This window comes from Heliconius melpomene, chromosome 10, assembly GCF_056956725.1.
Source record: "Heliconius melpomene rosina isolate 202511_hmr_F chromosome 10, ASM5695672v1, whole genome shotgun sequence".
NCBI classification, from domain to species: Eukaryota; Metazoa; Arthropoda; class Insecta; order Lepidoptera; family Nymphalidae; genus Heliconius; species Heliconius melpomene.
The window spans coordinates 9,234,917-9,257,955 of NC_140398.1; the positions used below are offsets into that span (position 1 = coordinate 9,234,917).

At 30.5% G+C, this 23,039-nt stretch overlaps 1 protein-coding gene across 4 annotated transcripts in view; it reads left to right on the forward strand.

Annotated features, from left to right (window-relative positions):
- exp (expansion) overlaps nucleotides 1-23,039 on the forward strand; it is a 141,789-nt gene that overhangs the window by 92,914 nt on the left and 25,836 nt on the right. For all 4 annotated transcript variants that reach the window (XM_085190724.1, XM_085190726.1, XM_085190725.1 and 1 more), the window contains 2 exons: nucleotides 664-821; nucleotides 21,666-21,738. In XM_085190724.1, the coding sequence (XP_085046850.1) occupies nucleotides 664-821; nucleotides 21,666-21,738 (231 nt within the window). The remainder of the gene's footprint in view (nucleotides 1-663; nucleotides 822-21,665; nucleotides 21,739-23,039) is intronic.

The window sequence follows — 23,039 nt, forward strand, 5'->3', positions numbered from 1 at the left end:
TCTCTAAAATTAGCCTGTGGAGAACGGAATGTCTTACCACTAGGTTCCCTTTCCTTTACCTTGCTTTGCGAGAAGAAGCTTGAAGCTGCTAAACAACAGTATGAATTAAATATATGGTTATTTACATGCGTGGAGCCTCAAATGAGCATGATTATTTTAAGCCTTCAAGTTTGCTCTTTATGATCTCTTGGAAGTGACTTACTAGAGCATAACGTTACGCTAGTATGTCGTCTGATTGCGAATCGTTGCTACATTGGTATACCTATGTCTAAATTGTGGTAATTTCCCATAAAAACGCCAAAAAGGTTTCCCAAAAAGGTTACATTTGGAAATTTGTTGATACAATTTTAGATTATTTTTTTATTGAATGATTAATATAATTTGTAAAGTATTATTAAATGTTATTGCGTTTCTACATACAATTAGAAAAAATATTACTTTTTGTTTACTTAATAGATATCGATTACATTTTTATGTTTTCTTATTTTTAAAATCCATTAGTTAGGCTTTGGTTAACTTAATCTTTTTAATGATTGTCTAAGGATGAATCAATTTCCATGAGAAGTGTAGGCACTTTAACTGAAAGCCAAAACCAATTTAACAGTAATTTAATTATATATATTTTTAATTATATTTCTAACTCTTTAATTTCTTTGTCTACAGGAACACATACAAGAAGTGCTGGATAAATGGACACAAATCGACGATGAAATCTGGGCGAAAGTGATAGTGTTTGAGAAAAATCGACGTGTGGCTAAGGCATATGCGCGCGCGCCGGTGCTCACTATCAATGGATCAGATGACGGCTTCGACGGCATGAGGTAAGTTTGTATATTAGTATGTTAAGTTAGAAGAGAGTTTTTTTGGAGAAATAGCTAAATCATAATGAATAATTAAATATTCGTACTGTTTTGTAATATTGTTTTTGCAAGCAAGCAGTTTTCAGAGAAAACCTTAAAATGTAGATGCATTTCACATCTATGCGGTTAAATACAACTGATGTAGCTTTCTTTTGATTTTTAATAATTAACAATTTTTGAAGAAATTTATGCAGTTAGTAGTCTTTTGTTAACGATAATGAAACGGATAAACCAATTTGGGTGGGATTTTTAGCATTAGAGGTCAGTTTTCCAGAGTGATGACGATTTTGAAAATAATTACTATCAAATAGAGTCATAAAATAGTCACGATTTTACATACATACGTTCTAATATTAGTATCATATATAGTATATAAATAGAATTTAAATCCTCAAATAAATATACCACAAACTAAATAACTCAACAGTACAAAATAAGCAAGTTTGCACACTCAAAAGCTGTAAAGTGGTCGACAAGACTATATTAGAGTGGCGATTACAATGATTTATTCATATTGCAAAATCCCGACCAACCAAGCCCTGGCACGTGGCGCCCTACTTTACGACTAATTATACGATTGTATCAGTCAACTATCTCGAGGTGAATGTTAAATTTTGTATAAACTTAGAATTGCATACATAATTTTTCATATTATATTTTTTAAATGTTATCGTAAACAGTTAGAAGATATGTATCTGCCTCTTAGTGATGATCATGGGTTGAAATTCGACTTACAGTGTTACTTTAGTCCAAATAAAATAAACATGTTAAGAAGATTTGGGATTAGTAACTACTTTTAAATATGTCATTGCAAAAATATCGCTTGAAGCTCTTAGCAAAATCACAACTTAAATTAATTAGTCTTTTTACCCGACTGCAAAGGATAGGTTATATAAGTAGTAAAATTCGACACAAGTTCACGATTTGAGTCACTACTCCTATCATGAACTTTATAATAATATACGAGTATACACTCGTATACTCTATAATAAGTACAAAATGACTTGAAGTGTCAGAATAGAGTGATTTAACATCGGTATCTTTGAATTGGAAATATTAATTTAATCACTCAACCCGCAATGTCTCTAAGGTTGTGCGGAAATCCGCAAACATAATGTCTTGACACTAGCTTCTCTCTGCCCACCTGACTATACCCGAGATACAGTGTGAAACAAAATAAAAAAAGAAGTAAATACCATCAAAGAACAAAAAACCCATTACACCCCTAAAAGTCCACCCAAATTGTAATACAAGCGAGAGCATTTCCACCCACTACGGTACTCCACACTATTCAGTGGGGCGGCACAATTACGTGACGCAATCCCCGGTGTGATAATTGGTTGCATTGCAAATCGCTAGTGGGCTAGATTAAATCTCTAGAGTCTATGTAACTCACTTTATATAACAAAAGCGTGGAATTTGGAAAATATTGCATTTATAATTGAAATGTTATGGAAGGTTGGATATTATTTTTGTGTATTTATTTTTGTTTTAAAATTTATTATTTTGAAGCTACGCACTAAGTTTGAACTATTCATTTTTAATTTTTTTATTCAACTCGGTGTAGCCTTATAGCTTTTGGTGGTATTCGGTTTAAGGGGATATTTTTTTTTTCATTTCGAAATGTAAATAAAGACAAACGAAGCCATGTTTAACGCCGTATCCCGCACACAGCAAGATAGGGATAGGTGGAACCTAGCGTGAAGACATTCCGTTCCCCATTTTCCGCTGAATTCTGGAGACATTGCGTGATGCGTGGCGGAACACAACGCTGCACTTTGATGGGCACAGTTATTATTGCTAAAGAAATCTCTCCAAGTAATATTTTGTTAAAACGTACTGTAATTGGGTAAGCATGCTCCACCATCGTTCGCATTGTCATTTACCACCAGTTGGGATAGCGGACAAATGCTTACCTATCTTCAATAAAAAAAATAAAAAAAAAGAATTTCATGCGTAGCTATCATAAACTTCCACGTGGTTTCACAACGCGCCGTAAAAGACAAATTGCTTAAATCGCCAGATTTCCTTTCCCAAGTAAAAATACTTGCCACTACGACGAAATAAAATCAACGACGCGCAAACAAGGTCGCCACGAATGTTGCATTTATTTTTATAAGTAAATATTAGTTAATGTAATTTTAGTAATTGTAAAAAAATATTTAGAAAAATAAATCTGCTCTTTTAGAATTAAAGAATTTTGACGATTGGAGCGACTTAATAGTATGTCTTATTTTAATGTTTATTGCCTTACGTTGTTTAATATTAGAGAATTCTGGAGATTCTTCCCGGGATACCTCCAGAATTTTGTTATGGAAAGACTAAACCACCAAACACGCGATCACCCGACTTAAAGTTAATTACGCTATGGCATATTCTAAATATCCGAGGTAACTCTGACCCCAGGTACAGGGTTACCTAGAAACAATTAACGATATGTCTTCGTTTGTCTTCATTTATATTTCGAAATGTTAAGAATAACCCACTTTACTATTTATTTATTAAAATAAAAGTCTTGATTTTATGTATAAAAATTCTTCTGTATTTAGTTTAACATAACTTGTCCATGACTCGCGACTTAAAAGAAGAATAATTTAAAATTAGTAAAAAAAAATTGCGGGTGAAATTCTGTTTCCCTGAAAAAAAAAATTAAACGTACCAGATGAGAATTAAAAACATTGCATAAATAAGTGTTACTTTCGATTTTTCGTAAATAAATTAAATGTCTTATATATATTAAAGACATTTTTCAACTCTAATAAAACTATTATTCACTTTGAGATGGCGGATAGTGCGCGATGTCATCTCAGCGTCGTAATGACGCTCAGGTCTAAAACATTGAGGTAGGTTAGTGTTTTCCATTTTATTTACTTTTACCTTTACAACTGATATGAAGGAGGAATCGTTTATTATACTTAATAAATAATATGTTTTTTCACAAAATAAATAATGTGAATATTATATATCTTAATATCGCTTTATTGCTATTTTGTCTTTCTTTTTTTTCCAATGCACTATGCCCGTTCTTCTCAATAGATTAGTTGTTTTATGTTCTTGTTATTTTTTTGTTTATACTATGTTTAGTTACTATCTACTTGAATTGAATAAAAAATAAGTTTTATTTTACTACATAAAACTTTGTCCTATTCCCAATCATCTATTTTTCACATTACATTAATTACATAAAACACCATTAGAAATCTGTAATACAATTTCACAACAATTTCCCACAAAAACTCAAACTTCATAGAACTTAAAGCAAATTCCAATTTATCAAATTCTTTTAGCCCGATAACACTGAACAGTACCTAACTAAATAAATATAGCATCCACTAGGAAGTGTCGTAGACTCGCTGAAGTCGGCTATCAGATGCACACACACGAATTTCACTATTTTAATGAAACTACACATAGATTTAATTAGCCAGATCAGTACGGGAGCCACAAACAATAAAGATCGAACATTTCCCACTAATAATTAGGACTGGTTTACGTCTGTGATAGGGAAACCGCACCGACGTTCATTTTGCTTCAATTAATGGAGTTTGGTGCGCAGGAAATAAATTCGCTGCAGTTCTTCAGGTTCATTCATTTTGTTGTTTTGTTTTCTTTCTTTTATAGAAAACTTAAACATATTAAGTAATGGTAAACTGTCAGTATTTATTTGTATATTAGTTGTATTTTAATTAGGAAATCGTGGATTTTGTTGTCGATATTTATAAATAATTTTATCTAATAGAAATTACAAGCCGAAAACTGCTTAAAAAACAAGTAATATCTTTTTATAATTTTACAAATAACTTTAATTTAGTTGAATAACTTTGTTAACCTGTTATACTTAAGTTAGTTTAATTTAAAAATAATTACTTATTAACAAAATAAAAAAATAATAAACTTCTAAAAAGTATTAGGTGGCAATAAATAAAATCACGCAAGGTGCTGGTGATGATAATCGATATATTTACAATAGGGAGGAAATAAACATTGTTTAGGAGCAAAAATGGTGTAAACTACAATGCACTGCCCCGTCGGCGGTTAGGGAGACAGGGTTACTGGATATGTATCTGATACTGTGTTATTTATGTGTGAATCCCAATTCAATACCCCCTTTGTCATAGCTAGGTTTGTATTTAGAGAAGCTTTAACAGTCCTTGAAATTCTAAGTTTACATTATTATAAAAAATAATATACCTAGTATAGTGTACCGAATTCAGGCGGAAAGCGGAGAATGGAATAAGTTGACTCTAGATTCTCTACCCTACTAATTTCAGGATACAGGATAAAGGTAAACCACATATTTCGCTGAATAGTATTTGAATCCATAACTAATACTTAGTAATACATAACTTTTCCTCTGTAGTAAAAAATAACTCTCTGAAAAATAACTAAATTCTAATATATTATAACCAGTTTAAAGTATTAGTAAATAGACCAGGTGTATTGTCGCCCTAATTCTATGCCCAACCTCATCGATAATGCCTCAGCAATGCATTTTTTTCACTTCGTTTTTCATATTTAATTAGCAATTTATTTTAATAATATTTAATTGTTATTATTAACGACTTTAGTGATAATGACACTACCGGCTGTAAAACACAGAGGTCAAGTATTTAATATCTGTCCATTAGAAGGGAATAGTTGCTTGTTTAACAAAACTACTTTTCACGGATTTTATAGCGTGTAATTCATTTATTTACAGTTGAGCCCCGCGTTTTGAATGCTTTGAAAATTATCATCAGAATAAATTGTAAGATTGATATATATCAAAAGAAAAAAGTTAAGTCATTGTAGAAATATAAGAAAGTATGAACATGTTTTCATGAGCAATTAGTGTCAACATATTGATTTTGCTACGAGGTATTTGTTATTAAGATGTGAAATAAAGTAAAAATAAAACTTCATATAATGGAAATCGAAGACCAAAACGGCTAAGCGCCAACGCACTATCTGTGTTTATAAAGATCCTGTTTTGCACTGTGCCCATCAATAATATTTGCAAGTAGTCGACACGCGTCTACGTCTCTTTACAATGCGATCTTAAATATTTCTCAGTTAACATATGGGACAAGCAAAACTGTTTTATCTTTATATAAGGTAATAATAAGTCTGTATAAACTATTTAGCCTGAATATGTGAATATAGTTGATACTCTATATATAATAAGCAAACTAAAGTATTTTTTTCAAAATTTCTTAAAACATTGTAGCATTAATTATTAACATAGATATATATATTCATCATTAATAAACAGAAAAAAAATCTAAAACAATATAGTTCTAAACAGTTCAGTTTAGAACTATATTATTATATATACATATAAAAATATATATTTAATTAAACTTTATAACAAATTTAAGTATAATCTAAGCAACTATTTAATAATTCCTTCAATAGATCATTAAGATCCCATATCTGCCAACAGATTGTCACAAACAGTCGCTCATTGTAAAAGATCCTCAATCCACGGTCGCATAACTATTATGTGTTGCAACAGAATTAGCTGAATGTTATTGTTTATTGTGTTCTTATCGATATCTCGGCGGTGAGTTCGCGCGGAACTTCGTGCGCCCGCGCAGCACAATACGTGCACAATGGGGGGCCTTGCTTTTTGTGGAAATAAACATGGTAGTTAGATTTTCATTGATTGGGTATATGGAATTATGCGTATGGTTGTCATGTGTATATTTCCTTTTTTTTGTTTGTTTTGGGATTTTTTTGTTCTTATTTTAAGTAAAGGATTTTAGTTAAAACGAATGACATTTTTGTCGTGTTAAGAAGTTGTACAAAGTACATAATAAAATTTACTAAAATAAGGAAAATATTGTCTTAATATAACTCAGGAATGAAGGCAAAATGGTTGTGATATTTTAGAAACAATAAAATTATACATTGGTCACATTTGTATAGACAAGCCTGTCAAATCTACATTAGGAGTTTAACTCCTACGTGAATAATTCAAGACAATAAAACAACTGGCGCCACCACAGATCCTGGTTGACAATACAAGTTAATATAAACTTTATATCTTAGATATAACATTCAATACAAGGATTGCTTTAATCAACTGATTTAAATCTAAAATTATCCTTTAGTTATTATCACAATGACATATTTCCACGACCAAATTAAACTTTGAACTTTACGCAACTGAAATTAAAGGTGTAATGTGTTGTATCATAAGTAGTGTGACATAATTATCTGTTAGTGTATTGTCCACTCCGTTACATCTGCGGTTACGATTCGAAAGTGGGACGACATTGAGGTAGGCTTTTGCAAGCGATCTTATTGGTCAGTGTCAATGAATTCGTTTCAGAATTATGCAATACCCTTTGTTATATTAAATGTAACAATATCTGAATTCTGATAGCGTAATAAATCAAATGTGGGCACGTAGTTTGTACAATACGACCTTCTACTCCTACGCGATCATTTCTTTAATCTAAAAAGTTGATAATGTTTATATGCTCTACGTTTTGTGAAACTTTTATGAGATATTTTGGCTAACAAAAAAGTATGAAATGATTAAAAATTTCATTATTTAAATTTCTCTATAATATTGGTTCAATAAGTTCTACCGATTATGCTATGCTTTCGTGAACACTATCTATCTAATCACGCCCTAGATAATAGAAGGTTGCATGCCAGATCTAATTTAATTTAATTTGGCCAATTCGCCTCCTAACTCGTAAGAATTCAATTAAGATTTAACGCATTTCGCGCATGCGACGGTTTCGTGACGCCTAACATTGTTTCTAAAGAAGTCAATCCTACAAAAGCTGAACGCTCCGTAATTCCTTAGACTAGTGGTCATTTTTGTACGGCCACCATAAATGTTGTAACTGACAATATATGCAAATGCTCACAATCTGATTTTCGACTGCACGTGGGATATTTAGAGTCGCTTCTGTGTTTTATTACTGATGACTCGTGTAGATTCGACCCACGGAACCCTCGTTCCTTATCGACCAGTAAAGGGTTGTCATACTCCAATTTTGCACGCCAGTATATTACACGCCTAACGATCACTTTTGCTTTGTTAGTACAGAATGTCCGTCATGTTTAACATAGTCGTGCCTATGATTGTTTTGATACGTAAAATATGAATTTCTTAATATTAATGCATATAATGCAGTGTTTCGAGAGCGGCCATTAGTTATTTAATTTTAGCGTTCTGGCTGACTGCGCTATACAGTTACATAACTTATTTAACAGTCTCTTTATATGTATAACTTGTATAAATTTAATTATAAATATCTCTTTAAACAATTTTACAAATATCAATCATTATTTCCAATATCAATGGAATCGACTAATGAGCCTACTTATAATTAATAATGTACACTTATCTATGATACAAAAAGATAAACGAATGAAATATATTTGACCTAATTTTATTTAATCGATTACATTGTTCAATGATATATCGATTATATCCGACTCGCTTCAGCGAAGTAAAAGTCTATTGTTTTATATAACCGTCAACTAGAAGTAGCTCAAAGGTGAGTGTGACTTAAAAAAATCTAATATATAATTGCGTAATTGCTACTTTTGAAATTTCTATTTTTGGTCCAATCACGTTAATTTGTTACAGTAATAAATACAAAGTGTACATGCATGCATGCAATTGATTGAGATATTCACTTTTCTCATATTAAAAAAAACATTATCCAGGGCGGAACTTGTGACCTCTTCTAACACTATTGAACCTTTTAGTAAGTTAATGTGCACTACTTTTAAGATTTAAATCTGAAACCATTGAATTCATTGCATCATTAGCTTCATCAATTTTTAACGATTACGTAATTCCTAGTCATAATTCTCAATTAATCCAAACAAATAACTCCATATAGAGATTTAATTTCACCCGTGTGATTAACGCTCAATAACAAAATGGCTGTGGTTTACTAAAAAGCTTTTGTAACAGCACAATTAGGCGCATATACGTTATAATGGCTTACAATTTGTTAGCCTAAAATCGCCTGTGGGTGTATATTGTGTAGATTATAAAGCATTATTATATGTACATACATACATATATGAAAATCTTTTCTTACTATGTAACTGACAGACAACTCACAAACGAAACTTAGAATGAAATTTGTCATGAAGGTAGAGTACAAAATATAGAGAAGTTTCGCATTTCTTACTAGAACCGTTTTACATCTTAAAATTCCGCACAAACAAAGATGGGACAAAAACTAGTTTATAAAAATATATACAAATCCATTTTACATCTCTAAAAATCCACAAAAACAAAGATGGGGGCAAGAACTAGTTTCATAAAACATTATTTATAATTGCATAACAATAAAGTGGTGTATAATAAATAGATTGCTGTAATTTTTATTGTGATAAACCCTGCAGTTATGTGTTAATTATTCTATACACAGCGAGTATATGGTGTGGTGACCTATGCCCATGTGTAATACTCGTATGGGCACAGTTAGGACAATATTGCATGGAAATTACTTGTGTAACAGTTAGTTATTTGTGTGCTTAATAGTTTATATACGTGGCGCTTCTGGTTGTTAAATAGTAGTTGTGGGTTCGATTCCCACTCGGAGGAACAACGATATTTAAATTATTTTTATTTTCCCATTCTAGTAGACGGGTTCAATGCGTAGAATTGATTTCCGCTACTAAACACGTAATATTCATAAAATTGGAGAACGGTTTTAACTCTAGGTTCTTTGCCTACTTTGCTATGAAGGAAAAAACTTGAAATGGTTTTTATATTTTAAAAAGAAATTTTAAATTTAGGTTCATACCTAGTTTCGCAATTATATAATTAATTAAATTTCGCATGTTTTCAAAGTAATGACATATTGATAAGAGTTACGTGTGTCACGATCGCGCACTCATACCACATTTGATTGAGTGTGATACCCTCAATGTTGTAACGTATGATAAACTATTTCATATATACAAATTACATTATAATAGAATGTCGTCTGTATATTTATTTAGTTCTTTTATGTAAATACTAGCGGACGCGCGCAGCTTGGCTTGCGTATTTAGGGGTGAATTCTAATAAACCAAGAAACATGTGTTTTATGAAATATTTTTAAGAGTCTAAAAGAGTCGGTGGTTTAAAAGTCGGTGGCGATTTAAAGATTTTTCCATACAAACTTTCAACCCCTTATTTGCACCCTTAGGGGGTGAATTCTAGAAAACCATGAAACACATATTCAATTAAATATTTTTAAGAGTCTAAATTTCAAATTTTATAATAATCGGTGGCGTTTTAAAGATGTTTCCATACAAATTTTCAATCCCTTATTTGCACCCTTAGGGGAAGAATTCAAGAAAACCATGAAACACGTGTTCAATTAAATACTTTTAAGAGTCTGAATTTCAAATTTTATAAAAATCGGTGCCGATTTAATTTTTTTTCCATACAAATTTTCAACCCCTATTTCTACCCTTTAGGGTTAAAATTTTTGAAAATACCTTCTTAGTGGATGTCCAGATAATGAAAGTAAACATCTGTCCAAATTTCACGTTTCTACTATTAGCAGTTACGGCTGTGCGCGCGTCTTACCTCAGTCAGTGAGGACAAGTCCTTTTATATATATAGATGAGGTGATTGGAGCTTCGGTCGCTACTTGGAAAATTGAATTATTTTCTTTTCGCTTTCTTTTCACTCAAAATGCGATGTTTTGAATTCGGGCGTAATGGTAGTTCTATATAACACTTTCTCATAGCCAACATGGTAATCGATTGAGTAAGAAAGAAAAATCGATTTTAAATCCCAAAAATAGAATTAACATACGAAACCGAGGAATGAAATGTCTTACCGTCTACGTCTACCGTCTTCTCTACCCTTGCAGGCTAGGAAATGGGGGATGAGTAAGCGGAATACAGAGTGAATCTGAAAAAAATAGGTATAAATTTATATTCTTTTTATGTTTCACAAAAAATAGTAGTAAGTGATCAGTAAAATTGACATGATTTATAACTAACTTCTTATTTGGATGTGCATACTATGTAACTACATATTTTTAACACTATCTATATATAGCTAGTAAAAGTACACAAGAAAAAGTTTTATATAAATTTAAATCTTATTTCAATGTCGTATGACCTACATTTGCGCGTTCAATTTCTAATTGCATTATCCATCTTATGTTGAAACGCTGTCATTTTGACTCCTTAAATTGGTCAGGTAACCTTTTGCTCGTCTGCTCGCTTGAGCAAGATGTGGAGGTCGATCAAATTAATTTGCAACTAGGTACATATTATAATTATAATGCAGCAAAATGCTAATGAATTTCAAATGTCTTTGCAATAAAACTTACTTTAATATGTTAAACATGTAAATAATAGCACTATTTTTGTTTTGATGTAGATACCTAGCTTAAAGCAAAAATTTATTGATTAAATTTAAATATAGTTTAAAAAAATTAAATATTGAATAAAAATAAGTCTTTTAAATTTTGTTGACTTTATGAAGATTCCAACCAAGGCAATCTTTCCATATTTATAATTATTGTGACAAATGACAAAGTTCAAAACAATTTGACATCTAGTACTGAGGAAGTAAAAGAAACTGGACTTGACCATAATTTAAGGTCAACCATTAAATTTTCATTAATTTTTTTAGGTTGCGTACGACATATCCTTGAAATTAAATTAGTAAAACATAGTTTAGTAATTAGCCATTAGTACTGTGGTACCCAAATACCATAATAAGTAGGCTTATGCCACAATAACTAAAGTAAATGTTACAATTGTATTAGAAATGAAAAATACTCACTCAATTAATGACCACGTGCAAAAAATCAGAGCTTTTTGTGTCGGATAAGCCAGTGATACATCATGTTGGTTTGCAAATGTGTTGAAGCAACTTACATGTTTCCATTTGACCACGGAGGGAAGCCTGTCAAAAACATATCCCAATATTAAATGTAATTATTTATATGTGGATTTTTATCTGCATAGACAAAAATAAACATTTAAAGGGTTAGGCCCTACAATTAAGTTCGACACATATATAAATATAAGGTCATTTATTAATACCTAAAAAATATATTAAAAAAACCTTTTAAAAATGTCACTCTAGGAAGGTATGTCAATATGAAACAAAATTCGTGACGACCACATCCTGCTACATACTATCAATGGCTCAGTAGGAGTGGCGAAGGTCGCCAGGTTCGATTCTGTGCTTGAACTCGTTAAACATTGTTCGCTTTGAATGGAATTAAACAGTTTAAGATGGCGACTGATATATGCTAGGCAATAAACGTGTAAATGCTTTAACATATGTAAAGTTGTTATCGAACTTGCTAACTAAAGAAGCTTGCTGCCCACATTACTTTTATCAAGGCAATGCTTGCAAGCAAGGCAATAATAATGATAACATGATAATCGATTTATTTTAAAGAAAAATCGATTTATTTATTTCTTAAATAGTATTGACATACGATTACGATATTTAATCGCAACGCGTATAGGACAATTTCACTTTCTCTAAAAGGAAAGTAAATTCTTATGTAAAACATGGACATTTAAAAGGTGATAATTTCTAAATCGGCCCTCGTGTTATATATTGTGAAACAATGCTACTGGGTATTTCTAGTTTATTTTATTTGCATGAATAATTTCAGAATTCGGCGGCAAGAGACGTACGGAAGTATCGTAATTGGAAAGGAGTATTGTAACATAAGGTTCCCAGGTACCCTCTACCCTACCCTAAAATACAGTGAGAAGCTAAAAAGAATAAAGAAAATAAAAGAAAAATTGCAATCATATACATACATATAACAACATCTGAGCTCTACTTCACACTTCTCTCGCACAAAGTAGGATTTACACTAACATTAGTAACACTTGTGTGGTCCATTGTAGTTCAATGAGATATGATCCAGCATCCAATGCCTTACTTATGTCATCTCCTCGCCAATGAATAAAATACTTAATAAATCACAGAGACACGGTGTTCGTTTACGCCTATCTAGGATCAATAAATTTTGTATTATTTTATCCGTAGCGAATACAAATTATTATTTTATTTTATCAAATAATGGATTGTATGAAAGGTTAGTGCCTACTTGTTTGGAATATATCATTTTATTTATCCTTGAGCAATATTTTATTTAATGTTCATAAATATATGTATTAATTTAAATTAATAAGATTAAGGACAGGCAAAGTAGGAAAAGAACGTCTATTACTGTAGAGCAATTAAATTATGTAGGTACATTGATAGATCGGTCGATATGTTTCTTTGTTATTTTTAATTAATCTAGTTTATATGATGTATCTACTCATTTATATTAACTACTATTCTATATCCTACATTAATATGTTATAAATAAAAATATTCTAATCAAAATTTTGTCTTAAAAGCCACAATGACCACCTTCATTAACCATGAAAAATCGATCATCTAATAATAAAATGTTTATAAACGAGTAAAAAGAAAGTATTTTAAATAAGTGATATTGACACAGAAAATAACTGGAGCATCTGTAATTGATAATAAAAGGGAATAATGAAAAAAAGAAAGTAAGTAGTGATGCACGTTGAATTCATTTTTACGCTCGACAAAATGGATTCTAACAAACACAATACTATAAATACGCTTTTATTTGGAAATTTGTAATTTGTCAGACCTTACTTGGTACTTCTGATAAGGTTCGAACTATATTGAATACCTTTATATTATTTCACGTAAATATTCTTCCATTTTTTAAATAAGCCGTGAGGTTTTTCGCTACTTAACAAGTAATAGCTTTAGAATATCGGTGTATAGAGTAGAGAGAGAGTATCTATGTCTTACAAAATACTGTTAGTATTAAAGTGCATTAAAAGTTCATTAGAATACTAAGTCATGGTTCCAATCCAATTTATACAAATTAAATGAATATCAATAAAAAAAATATTTTAATATGACATTTTATTAACAAATTACCTACACCTCATTAAACTGTGATAAATGATACATCATAAATTAATACGCCAAATCATTTTATATTAATATTAGCATCCCAAAATCCATACAAACGCATCCAATAAATCAAAACAAAGATGTTCGATCAGCCTAATTGTAAAAGCAAGGTGACAGAACGCATCCGGACAATCACGATCCTTGGCACGAAACATCGACACGGATCACATCACTAGTTCTATTGTCTCAAGATCGACCTACAACGGTCACATACGATTTAGTGAATTGTTTTGGTTTATTGAGAACAGGGTGGGGCCAAGGATAAATAAAACAAATACTAGCAGTTTTACATAATTATGTGTATTTTATTTAAAACTTTTTGGTAGAAATCTTAAGTTAGAAATTTGTCTCATTAGATCAGTAAAGTTTGGCAAAGTGTTGGAAAATTATTTATGTACAATATATAGAAAATTAATCAAACCACATACTACCATTTGTCATTTTTCGTTTAATATTGTGATTCTTTGAATATGCCTTGATTTCGGAAATATATAGAAAAATATACTATGAAACGTTTCTTTTCGGCATCTCTGTTTATCACAGTTGAGCAGAGTAGCCAGAGAGAGCTTCTTTCCCTATTTTTCTTTAACTCAACACCGCTGAATGTCAGGAAATATGAATTAAAACCATTCGTTGCCCCAAGTGGAAATAATAATATAATATGTAACTTTATTTAAAAAAACACATTTTGTCGCATCATCTACAGAATTTACTTAATCTTAACTTATTTAGCATTCAGGGACCTTGGCAATTCATTAGGCCTATCACAAAGGTTGACCTAAGTTGAACTTCAGTAACTTGGCCAAACAATCCTTTACATACTTAAGTTATTTACAACGTATTGTAATCGCTAATTAGTTTTACATTACCAATTGTCTTGTGACAAGGACGCTGTATTATCTTAATATGAATTAAAATTTTGATAATTAAATAAATTATGGTTGAATAAAATATTTTTACAGTATTTTTTTTTGCTTCATTTTTTCTATATTTCAAATAAATATGCAAATCTAATTTATTTAACTAGTACTAAAAAAGAGGCCATTTTGGTCTGTCTGATTGTGACATAATGGTTGTGATTTCGATGTTCATTAATAAATTGTTTTCAATTCCACGCTCTAATAAGACAAAACGCGGCGTTAAATTCCGCTATTAAAATAAAAATTCAAAAGATACTTGATACTACTGTGATACTACTGTGATTATAGACAAGATATCAAGGAAATACCAACATGTCAACGTTCCACAAAATGTTTCCTACGCGTGATTATAGAGTGTATGAATTGTAAGTAAATCCGGTACCAACCAATCAGCTTTTACTTTCGACGAGGCTGCGCTTACGCTTCCGCGTACGAAAGTGATTCCAATCGAGTTTAATCGATTATCGATAAAATTATATGTGTTATAAAAATCATTTTTCAATCTTTTTTAGTTGTGTTTTTGATATAAGGCAAAGTTTGTATAGTATTCGTTTCTCATATTATTTTTTTAATTATAATGTAGTGTGTTTATATATTCAGGAATGATAAAGTATTTAGAATATACAGTCATTTGTCCCTTTTAAAATAATTATTTAATATTTTAATTAAATATACTTCTGTTATCGATTGTAAGAGTATCGATATTATGTATATTTTATTCCAATCACAGCTAAGTACACATGTTATATAACGGAGATTGATACTTAACAACTTTCATTCATCAACTGCTCTACTATTTGCATTAGTAAAAAGAAAAAAAAATACAAACATTTTACTTTTATAATAACCTAGGGGACTTTTTTGTTGACCAAGCAAGACAAGCAAATTGACAATATTTGTTTTCATTTGCTACGTCTTCAAAATGCTATAATAAATAAATAGAAAAATGACAATATTTTTAACAACAATAAAAACAAGAATATAATATTTATATTTTTAAATAATCTAATTTAAAAAAAATGCACGGAAATCAGCATAAAACTTTATGGTCATTGTCCTTAAAAATAAAAGTGCGAAGTAAATCGCTCGATGACTTCCGTCACTCGATATCCGGAGCATTCGCAAATCTCGACACGACATTACAATTATAGACACGGTATGCTTTACTTATCTATATATTATCTACATATGGTTAATAAAATATTATATATGTTAATAATATTATCATTTATTCTGTAAAAGAGAACATAAAAAAAAAATCTGAGAGCTTCCTGTATAAAATTATATGTAATTGAAAGTCTTGCGATTAATCTTTGTATATGTCTTATCAAGGATAATTCATTCTATGTGAATTTTAACTATAATTATATTTCTTCCATAAATTATAAATATGTTATTTAAACATCCTATTAAATTTGAAAAAATACTATAGAGTACAGGGAAACAAATAAATAAAAATTAAATAAAAGTAATAAATAAGTTTTTTTTATAGGAATTTTAATTCAAATAAAAAATATAATACTATGCTAATTAAGGACCCATTTGGAGTCTCATATCAGAACGAATCTAATCAACTAACTTTTTTAAGCTTATGTAAATAAAATGTCGGGTGGTCAAGTCCTCTTAATTTTTTTGTTATTTTAGGTGCGGTAAAAACATGGCGCCTTAATTTTATGGTTGCAAACTTGTTTGGGAGCATTATTTGACATTTAAAAACTTTTTCTTATTAATATATTTTTTACTATGTTCAGCCAATAACAAGATAATTGATGTTCTAAAATGAAAATTTTATTTTACGCTGTTGGTTTTCGGGGTTCTGTACCGCAAGGATAAAACGGGATCCTATTAATAAGACTCCGCTGTCCGTTCATCCATATGTCACTAGGTTTAGCTCATAAACGTGACAGTTAAATAATTGAAATTTTCACAGATGATGTATTTCTATTTCCGCTTTAGCAACAAATACACCAAACAGAATAAAATATTTTTTTAAATGTGCCCCCTTAAAAAAATATTCTGTTTTTCTACATAATTGTACGGAACCTTTCGTATGTGAGTCTGACTCTTGGGTGATATTATAAAACTTAGTACATAAATTGAATCGACATTGCATTCTTATTGATTAGTTTATTAGAGCAGTCAATCTTAACTTCAAGGTAAAGCAAACAAAATATTGATCACTTACAGATTTTAATTGCATAGAATTCTTTGAAGTTTGAAGTCTCACGTGTTGATTTAAAATATAATTTTGTTTTTTTGTTTATATTTAAAACAGGTTTTACAACTTCTTTTAGAACTTTATTAACTATTCTTGTTCCAAACAATAAAATGTATTACATAAAACGAATTGTACGTATTTATATATACGTATACACTGAAATATATATATCATTAAGACCACTAAGAAACTTCCAATAATCAGTCAAATTTGCCCTGAACATATAATAATTATGAAAAATGATAACATATGATTTACATTTCGCAACTGCGAATTCATTTCGTTCGTGACTGTAACATTAATAACGAAATAACTAGTTATTGTATTAGATAAGAGAACAGTAACGAATTAGTACCCACTTGTTACAGGCCATTTCATTATGACACAGCCTTGGGTAAGTCACGCATGCGGCATGTCCATGGTTGGACTTGATAACTGTTATTTTGCATCTGTGCACTTTAAATTACATTTTTAACCGATCTCAAAAAATAATAATATGAGCTTGGCTTTAGCTACTTGTGTGTGATATTATTGGAATTGTCTAATATTGGAGTGTGATAATTTATTTAGGCTTCCAGAAATGTAATAAGCCAAATTTATTAGGTGTACTTCTCGGAAATCCAGAGACATGTCGACATGATTCTTTTTGAATTAAATGAACTATTCTTACTTAGATAAAATTTACTTAAGAAATAATCTAAATTTAATCAAAATCGGTTCAGTAGTTCATGAAAAATGTACTTCCACCAATATCTGATGAGAGACATGACATATACATATATGTTTATCGTATTTTATTCACAATATTGATGTTACCGTATTTTATGCATAATTATTATTATGTCACAATATCAATAAAATCATTTATTTAATCAATCTATCTATACAATCATATTAAATTACAATATAATTAGCGATTTATTGCAAACTAACATTTTTAGCCCATTTTTATTTACATTATAAAAATGACCTTTGTAAGATTACTCAGTTTTCTTCCAATATTAAAACTACAAAAAAAATCGTACGTCAAACATTTTGAACAATGTGACAATTTTTTACCTATTATTCGTATAAATTTAGCGAATATCTCATATATTTTAATATTATATTAAAAAAATATATTCGAGATATTTCTATATCCATCTTACAAAGTACTGTCTTAACACTAGGTTCCCAGATTCCTTCTGCCTACCGTGCTACGTGCGGGATGACGCGTGAAAGCTGAAAAATAATAATGTTATGACTATCAAAACTACATTCAGCATAGTTAAATCTATAAACACGCTCTTTCTCGCGAACGTAATGTCAAGATACTCTCTTCTCCACTTTCTGTCAGGATCCGAGACATTGCGGGTTGATTGGCGGAATTTAACGCCGAACTTTAATATATTAAACTTATAATATAAAACCTTAACAAACAAACAAATAAACTATAAATAGATAGATTGGCAAATAGTAAACTGACTATAATAAGTTAAAGAGCGCCACGCGCGCAACGACAGTAGCGCCAAGGCCGCCGCTCACTTTGTACGACGCGAGTATTTCGACGAACTATCGATATGTCTATGTTATAATTAGTTAAGAATTTTAGATTTCATCCACTTGTTAAATATTTATAGTTAGAAGGGATCTATGAATTATATATATATTTTAGGAGGTCGGCGTAACGCAGGGGCAGAGACGACTACTAAAAATAAATATTTAATATTTTTATTTCTTCGCTTTAGTGTCGAGGCAAAGTGCGGCGCTCAGTTCCGCCATGCAATGTCTCCAGATTACGGCGGAAAATGGGGAATAGAATGTCTTAACATGAGGTTCCCTCTGCCAACCCTGCTATGTGCGAGGCACAGTTGGGAAATATGTTTTTTTTTTTAATATATACATTTATAAAGCAGGTGTTATTGATAATCGCGATCGAAGCCAACCCATTGATCTTTCAACACTGTATGTCGTCATAGTTCAAGCTAAATCTATAAATAGCTAGCGATTATTAACATATTAAAGGTTTTCGAATAAAATTGTATTTAATACAAAAGTTCATTTCATTGCTATTAGTTTGAACATTTAGCCACTTTTTATGTAACAATTTTTTAAAAATTAAAATTTATGTAACAAATTTTTAAATACTGTCTTAGTTACTTTATTTTTTTATTAAATTCAATACTTATAGAAGGCACTCGAGGAAAGAAATTAAATCTATATTTTCATTTTCTTCTCTCTAGTATTTTATATAAGCAAAGCACGGCGTTAAAATCTTAACACTAGCTTCCCCCTGCCTACCCTACTATGTGCGGGATACAGCGCGAAGCTAGATGCATTGATTTTCTTGAACTGACACCTTGGATATAGAGTATCTCCAAACATTTCAAAATATCAAACTTAAAACCTTATTACAAGATATTTACCACAAACACACACAAACAGACCTAATAATAATTTAAATATTTTAATCATCAGATACATAACTTTACCTAATTTTGACTCCAGTCCTTTTACAAGTCGCATTCAGCTTGACCTACATTCTGTTTCCACTAAACACATATCGCGCATACCAAAGCCCTTATTATTCTGGTACTCGTAACATAATTCTTATTCGCGTGCAAGCGAGTCGCTAAGTATACTGTGTTTTTATTTTATGGCGTTTGAATTTAAAGTTTTTTGAAATATTATATTCGTTGCCGTCGTATCCCAGTGGTACGAGGGTGTGACTGTAAATACAACGGTTGAGGGTACCATTCCCATTTGAAATATCTTATATTTGCATGTCTTCGCTCTGGTAAAGAACAAGCGAATTGAATCGTTCTAACAGAATTATCCTTAGAAATAAACTTCAGGCCTAAATAAACTAAATTAAACAATATTTTACACTTATAATGTTATTTAGTACTTATTACAAATTTCTACAATCCTAAATATTACTTAACAAAAAATCGTATTCCTTCACGTTTGTATTTTAAATAACCACTAGCTAATAAGCATTGAAAATCCAATCGGATATCCATTAAAATTCTAATACACAAGAAAAATTATTACAACCTTTGGACTTTCAATAGAAAAACTAATCGTTTAAACAGTTAATTTTGATCTATCGTTCCTCGAACCGAAGCAGTATAGTCGAATAGAAATGCTCTAAGTACAAGCACCGCCATGCAGCCTTACACACAGAATAACAATGAGACAAGTTTTATTTCTCAGGGCAAGCGAACGGTTTTGAGAAAACAATATTCCGATAGAGTACGTGTTGGAAATACTGATGCACCAGAAATTCCTCTGGTGTCATTCCTCAATACACTATAAGTTATATATAAAACTAAATGTCTGTAAATAATAATATTATCAGATTTAGGCACAGACAATAAGGAGTGAATTTAATTTTTCAATAAAAATACTTATATAAATCAATATTAGTCTTACTAAACCTATTCTTGTTGATATTAATTATTTATTAGTCTAGTCTTATCTGTAAATTATAAAATATATTAATTAATATTTTTATGAAATACAGATACAATAATAACAGTACATTTAGCTTTTCCTTTTTCAATCACATTTTCAATACAAATACTTATATAAATCAATATCGGTCTTACTAAACCTACTCAAGTTGATATTAGTTACTAGTCTAGTTTTAATTAGCACTTCTAACGGTGGAGGAGATGAACAGAATTTATATAACACAAATTAAGCATTGTATTTAAATACGGAAAACACAAATAGAATTGAAATTACGTGTTGAATTCTAATTTCAGATGTTTAGTTAAGAAACGACATGTTTCTTGTGATAGATTTTTAAGAATCCTGAAAAAAATTACGGAAGGCAATTATAAATGTAGACCTGATGACTTACGCGCTTTCTTATTTCTGATCTGGCTTGGAAAAATACAGGGTTGAATTCCAACAAAAGAGAAATCTATACCTAATATTGCCCATAATAGGTTTATAAGTAGGTACCTATAGTATCAAAATGAGAAGAAATTCAATTTGAAAGGGATTATTGTTGCTAGGCTCGAGTAGAGTTGCTTTTGACCTGGCTTCTATCAATTACTACGCCGATATGCAGTAAACTGATGTAAATAAATATCTTTAAAATCTTCCTCAGTTCCTACTCTTCACCTGTTTCAATTAAAAAAAAAACAATAATTTTTGTTTATAACATTAAGCTCTCTTATAAATTACTCTAACGAGGTATCCGCGATCATTACATACATATCTACATATGCAAATATCTGTTGAGTATTTACGTTTATATGACAAGTGAAATTATGCACTGCATCGGGACAATGTGAATTATCTTTTGTTTTTATAAAAGATATAATAATTTATTTTTATAAGCGGGATTTCCATATAGTGACATTCTAACATGGTTTGGCTATTCTCCAGATAAAGTAATCATCGTAATAAAATATTTTATACGTGTTTTGAATGTATCTAGCAAGGATATCTATATATATGATGCACCTTCGGGGTACCTTCGGTGCATGCACCTTCGGTGTGTGACTGTAAGCGCCGTCGCTGCTGGTTCGATAACGGCTAAGGAGAATGAAATATTTTAATTTTCAAGACAAAGTGCGGTGTTGAATTTCACAAATCAATATGCTATATCTTACAATCGAAAGCGGAAGACTTAGGTTTCTGACAATAGGCTGTCTCTACCTGCCCTGCTATCATATACTCGTATTAATATACATGATTTAATTGTTTTTTCTTCTTCTTTACAGAATTGGTCTTTGCGGATTCGACAACCCACATAGAGATCAAAAGACAGATGAATTAAAGAAACACATAGGACAGGTAATTTTTTTTTGTTCTTTTTTTTATGTTGGCAACATTTTTATTTGTCAAATAATTTTGATAAAAATTTAATACCATCTTTACTATCTTACTTCGATTTAAATGCTAAACAGGAGAAACAGAATATTTTGACACTACGTTTATGAAACAAAGAAAACGTAACAAATAATAATAAATATCATAACCTAAATAAAATTATGATTACTATATTATTTATACTATATTATAAACATAATTTCTTATAATATAGTATAGTATAAATAGTAGAGTTGTTGTACGAAACCTTGTAATTTTCATACCAAATGTGTTACGTGATACAACTGTGACCGAAAAGGGAACATTTTGATAGCGAGTCGTTCTAATTATCCTAACATTCCTTATAAAGTTTTATGATTACAACTGCTTTTATGTTCGACAAAGTTTCTAATTAGTTTAGTTTTGGTAATGTAATACAAAATTACTGTGTTATAATAGAAGCTACAATTTTCATTAATTCACATAGAACAGTTTCTGTTAACGCGATGCTTGTGGTTTATCTCTGCATTTGGAGAAACTATTTTAATTTCTCCTCTCTGGTAAGACATAATGCGGAATTGAGTTTCGCTTCTAGAATTAGAACGTAGTATTGTGATATTAATTAGCGTCACGCTTATTCCCTTAAAGAGGATATCAATATTTAATTAAAGTGTTTTTTGATAAATTGTTAAACGGTTATTAAATAAAGTTATTTATTAGTATAATAATCTATATATATAAAAGGACTTGTCCTCACTGACTGAGGTAAGACGCACGCACAGCCGTAACCGCTGTGCGTAGAAACATGAAATTTGCACAGATGTTTACTTTTATAGTCTGGACATCCACTAAGAAGGGATTTTGAAAAATTTTAACCCTAAAGGGGTGAAATAGGGGTTCAAAGTTTGTATGGAAAAAAATTTAAATCGGCACCGATTTTTATAAAATTTAAAATTTAGATTTTTAAAAGTATTTAATTGAACACGTGTTTCATCGTTTTCTAGAATTCTCCCCCTAAGGGTGCAAATAAGGGGTTGAAAGTTTGTATAGAAAAATTCTTAAATCGCCACCGATTTGTATAAAATTTGAAATTTAGACTCTTAAAAATATTTCAGTGAACACATGTTTCATGGGTTATTAGAATTCACCCCTAAATACGCAAGCGAAGCTGGGCGCGTCCGCTAGTATGATAATAATTATCTAATGAATCCACTAGGCGAATTTATAAGACCTCTGACAGAAGCTAACGCTACGGTATGTCTCTCTGATCGAAAAAATAACAACAT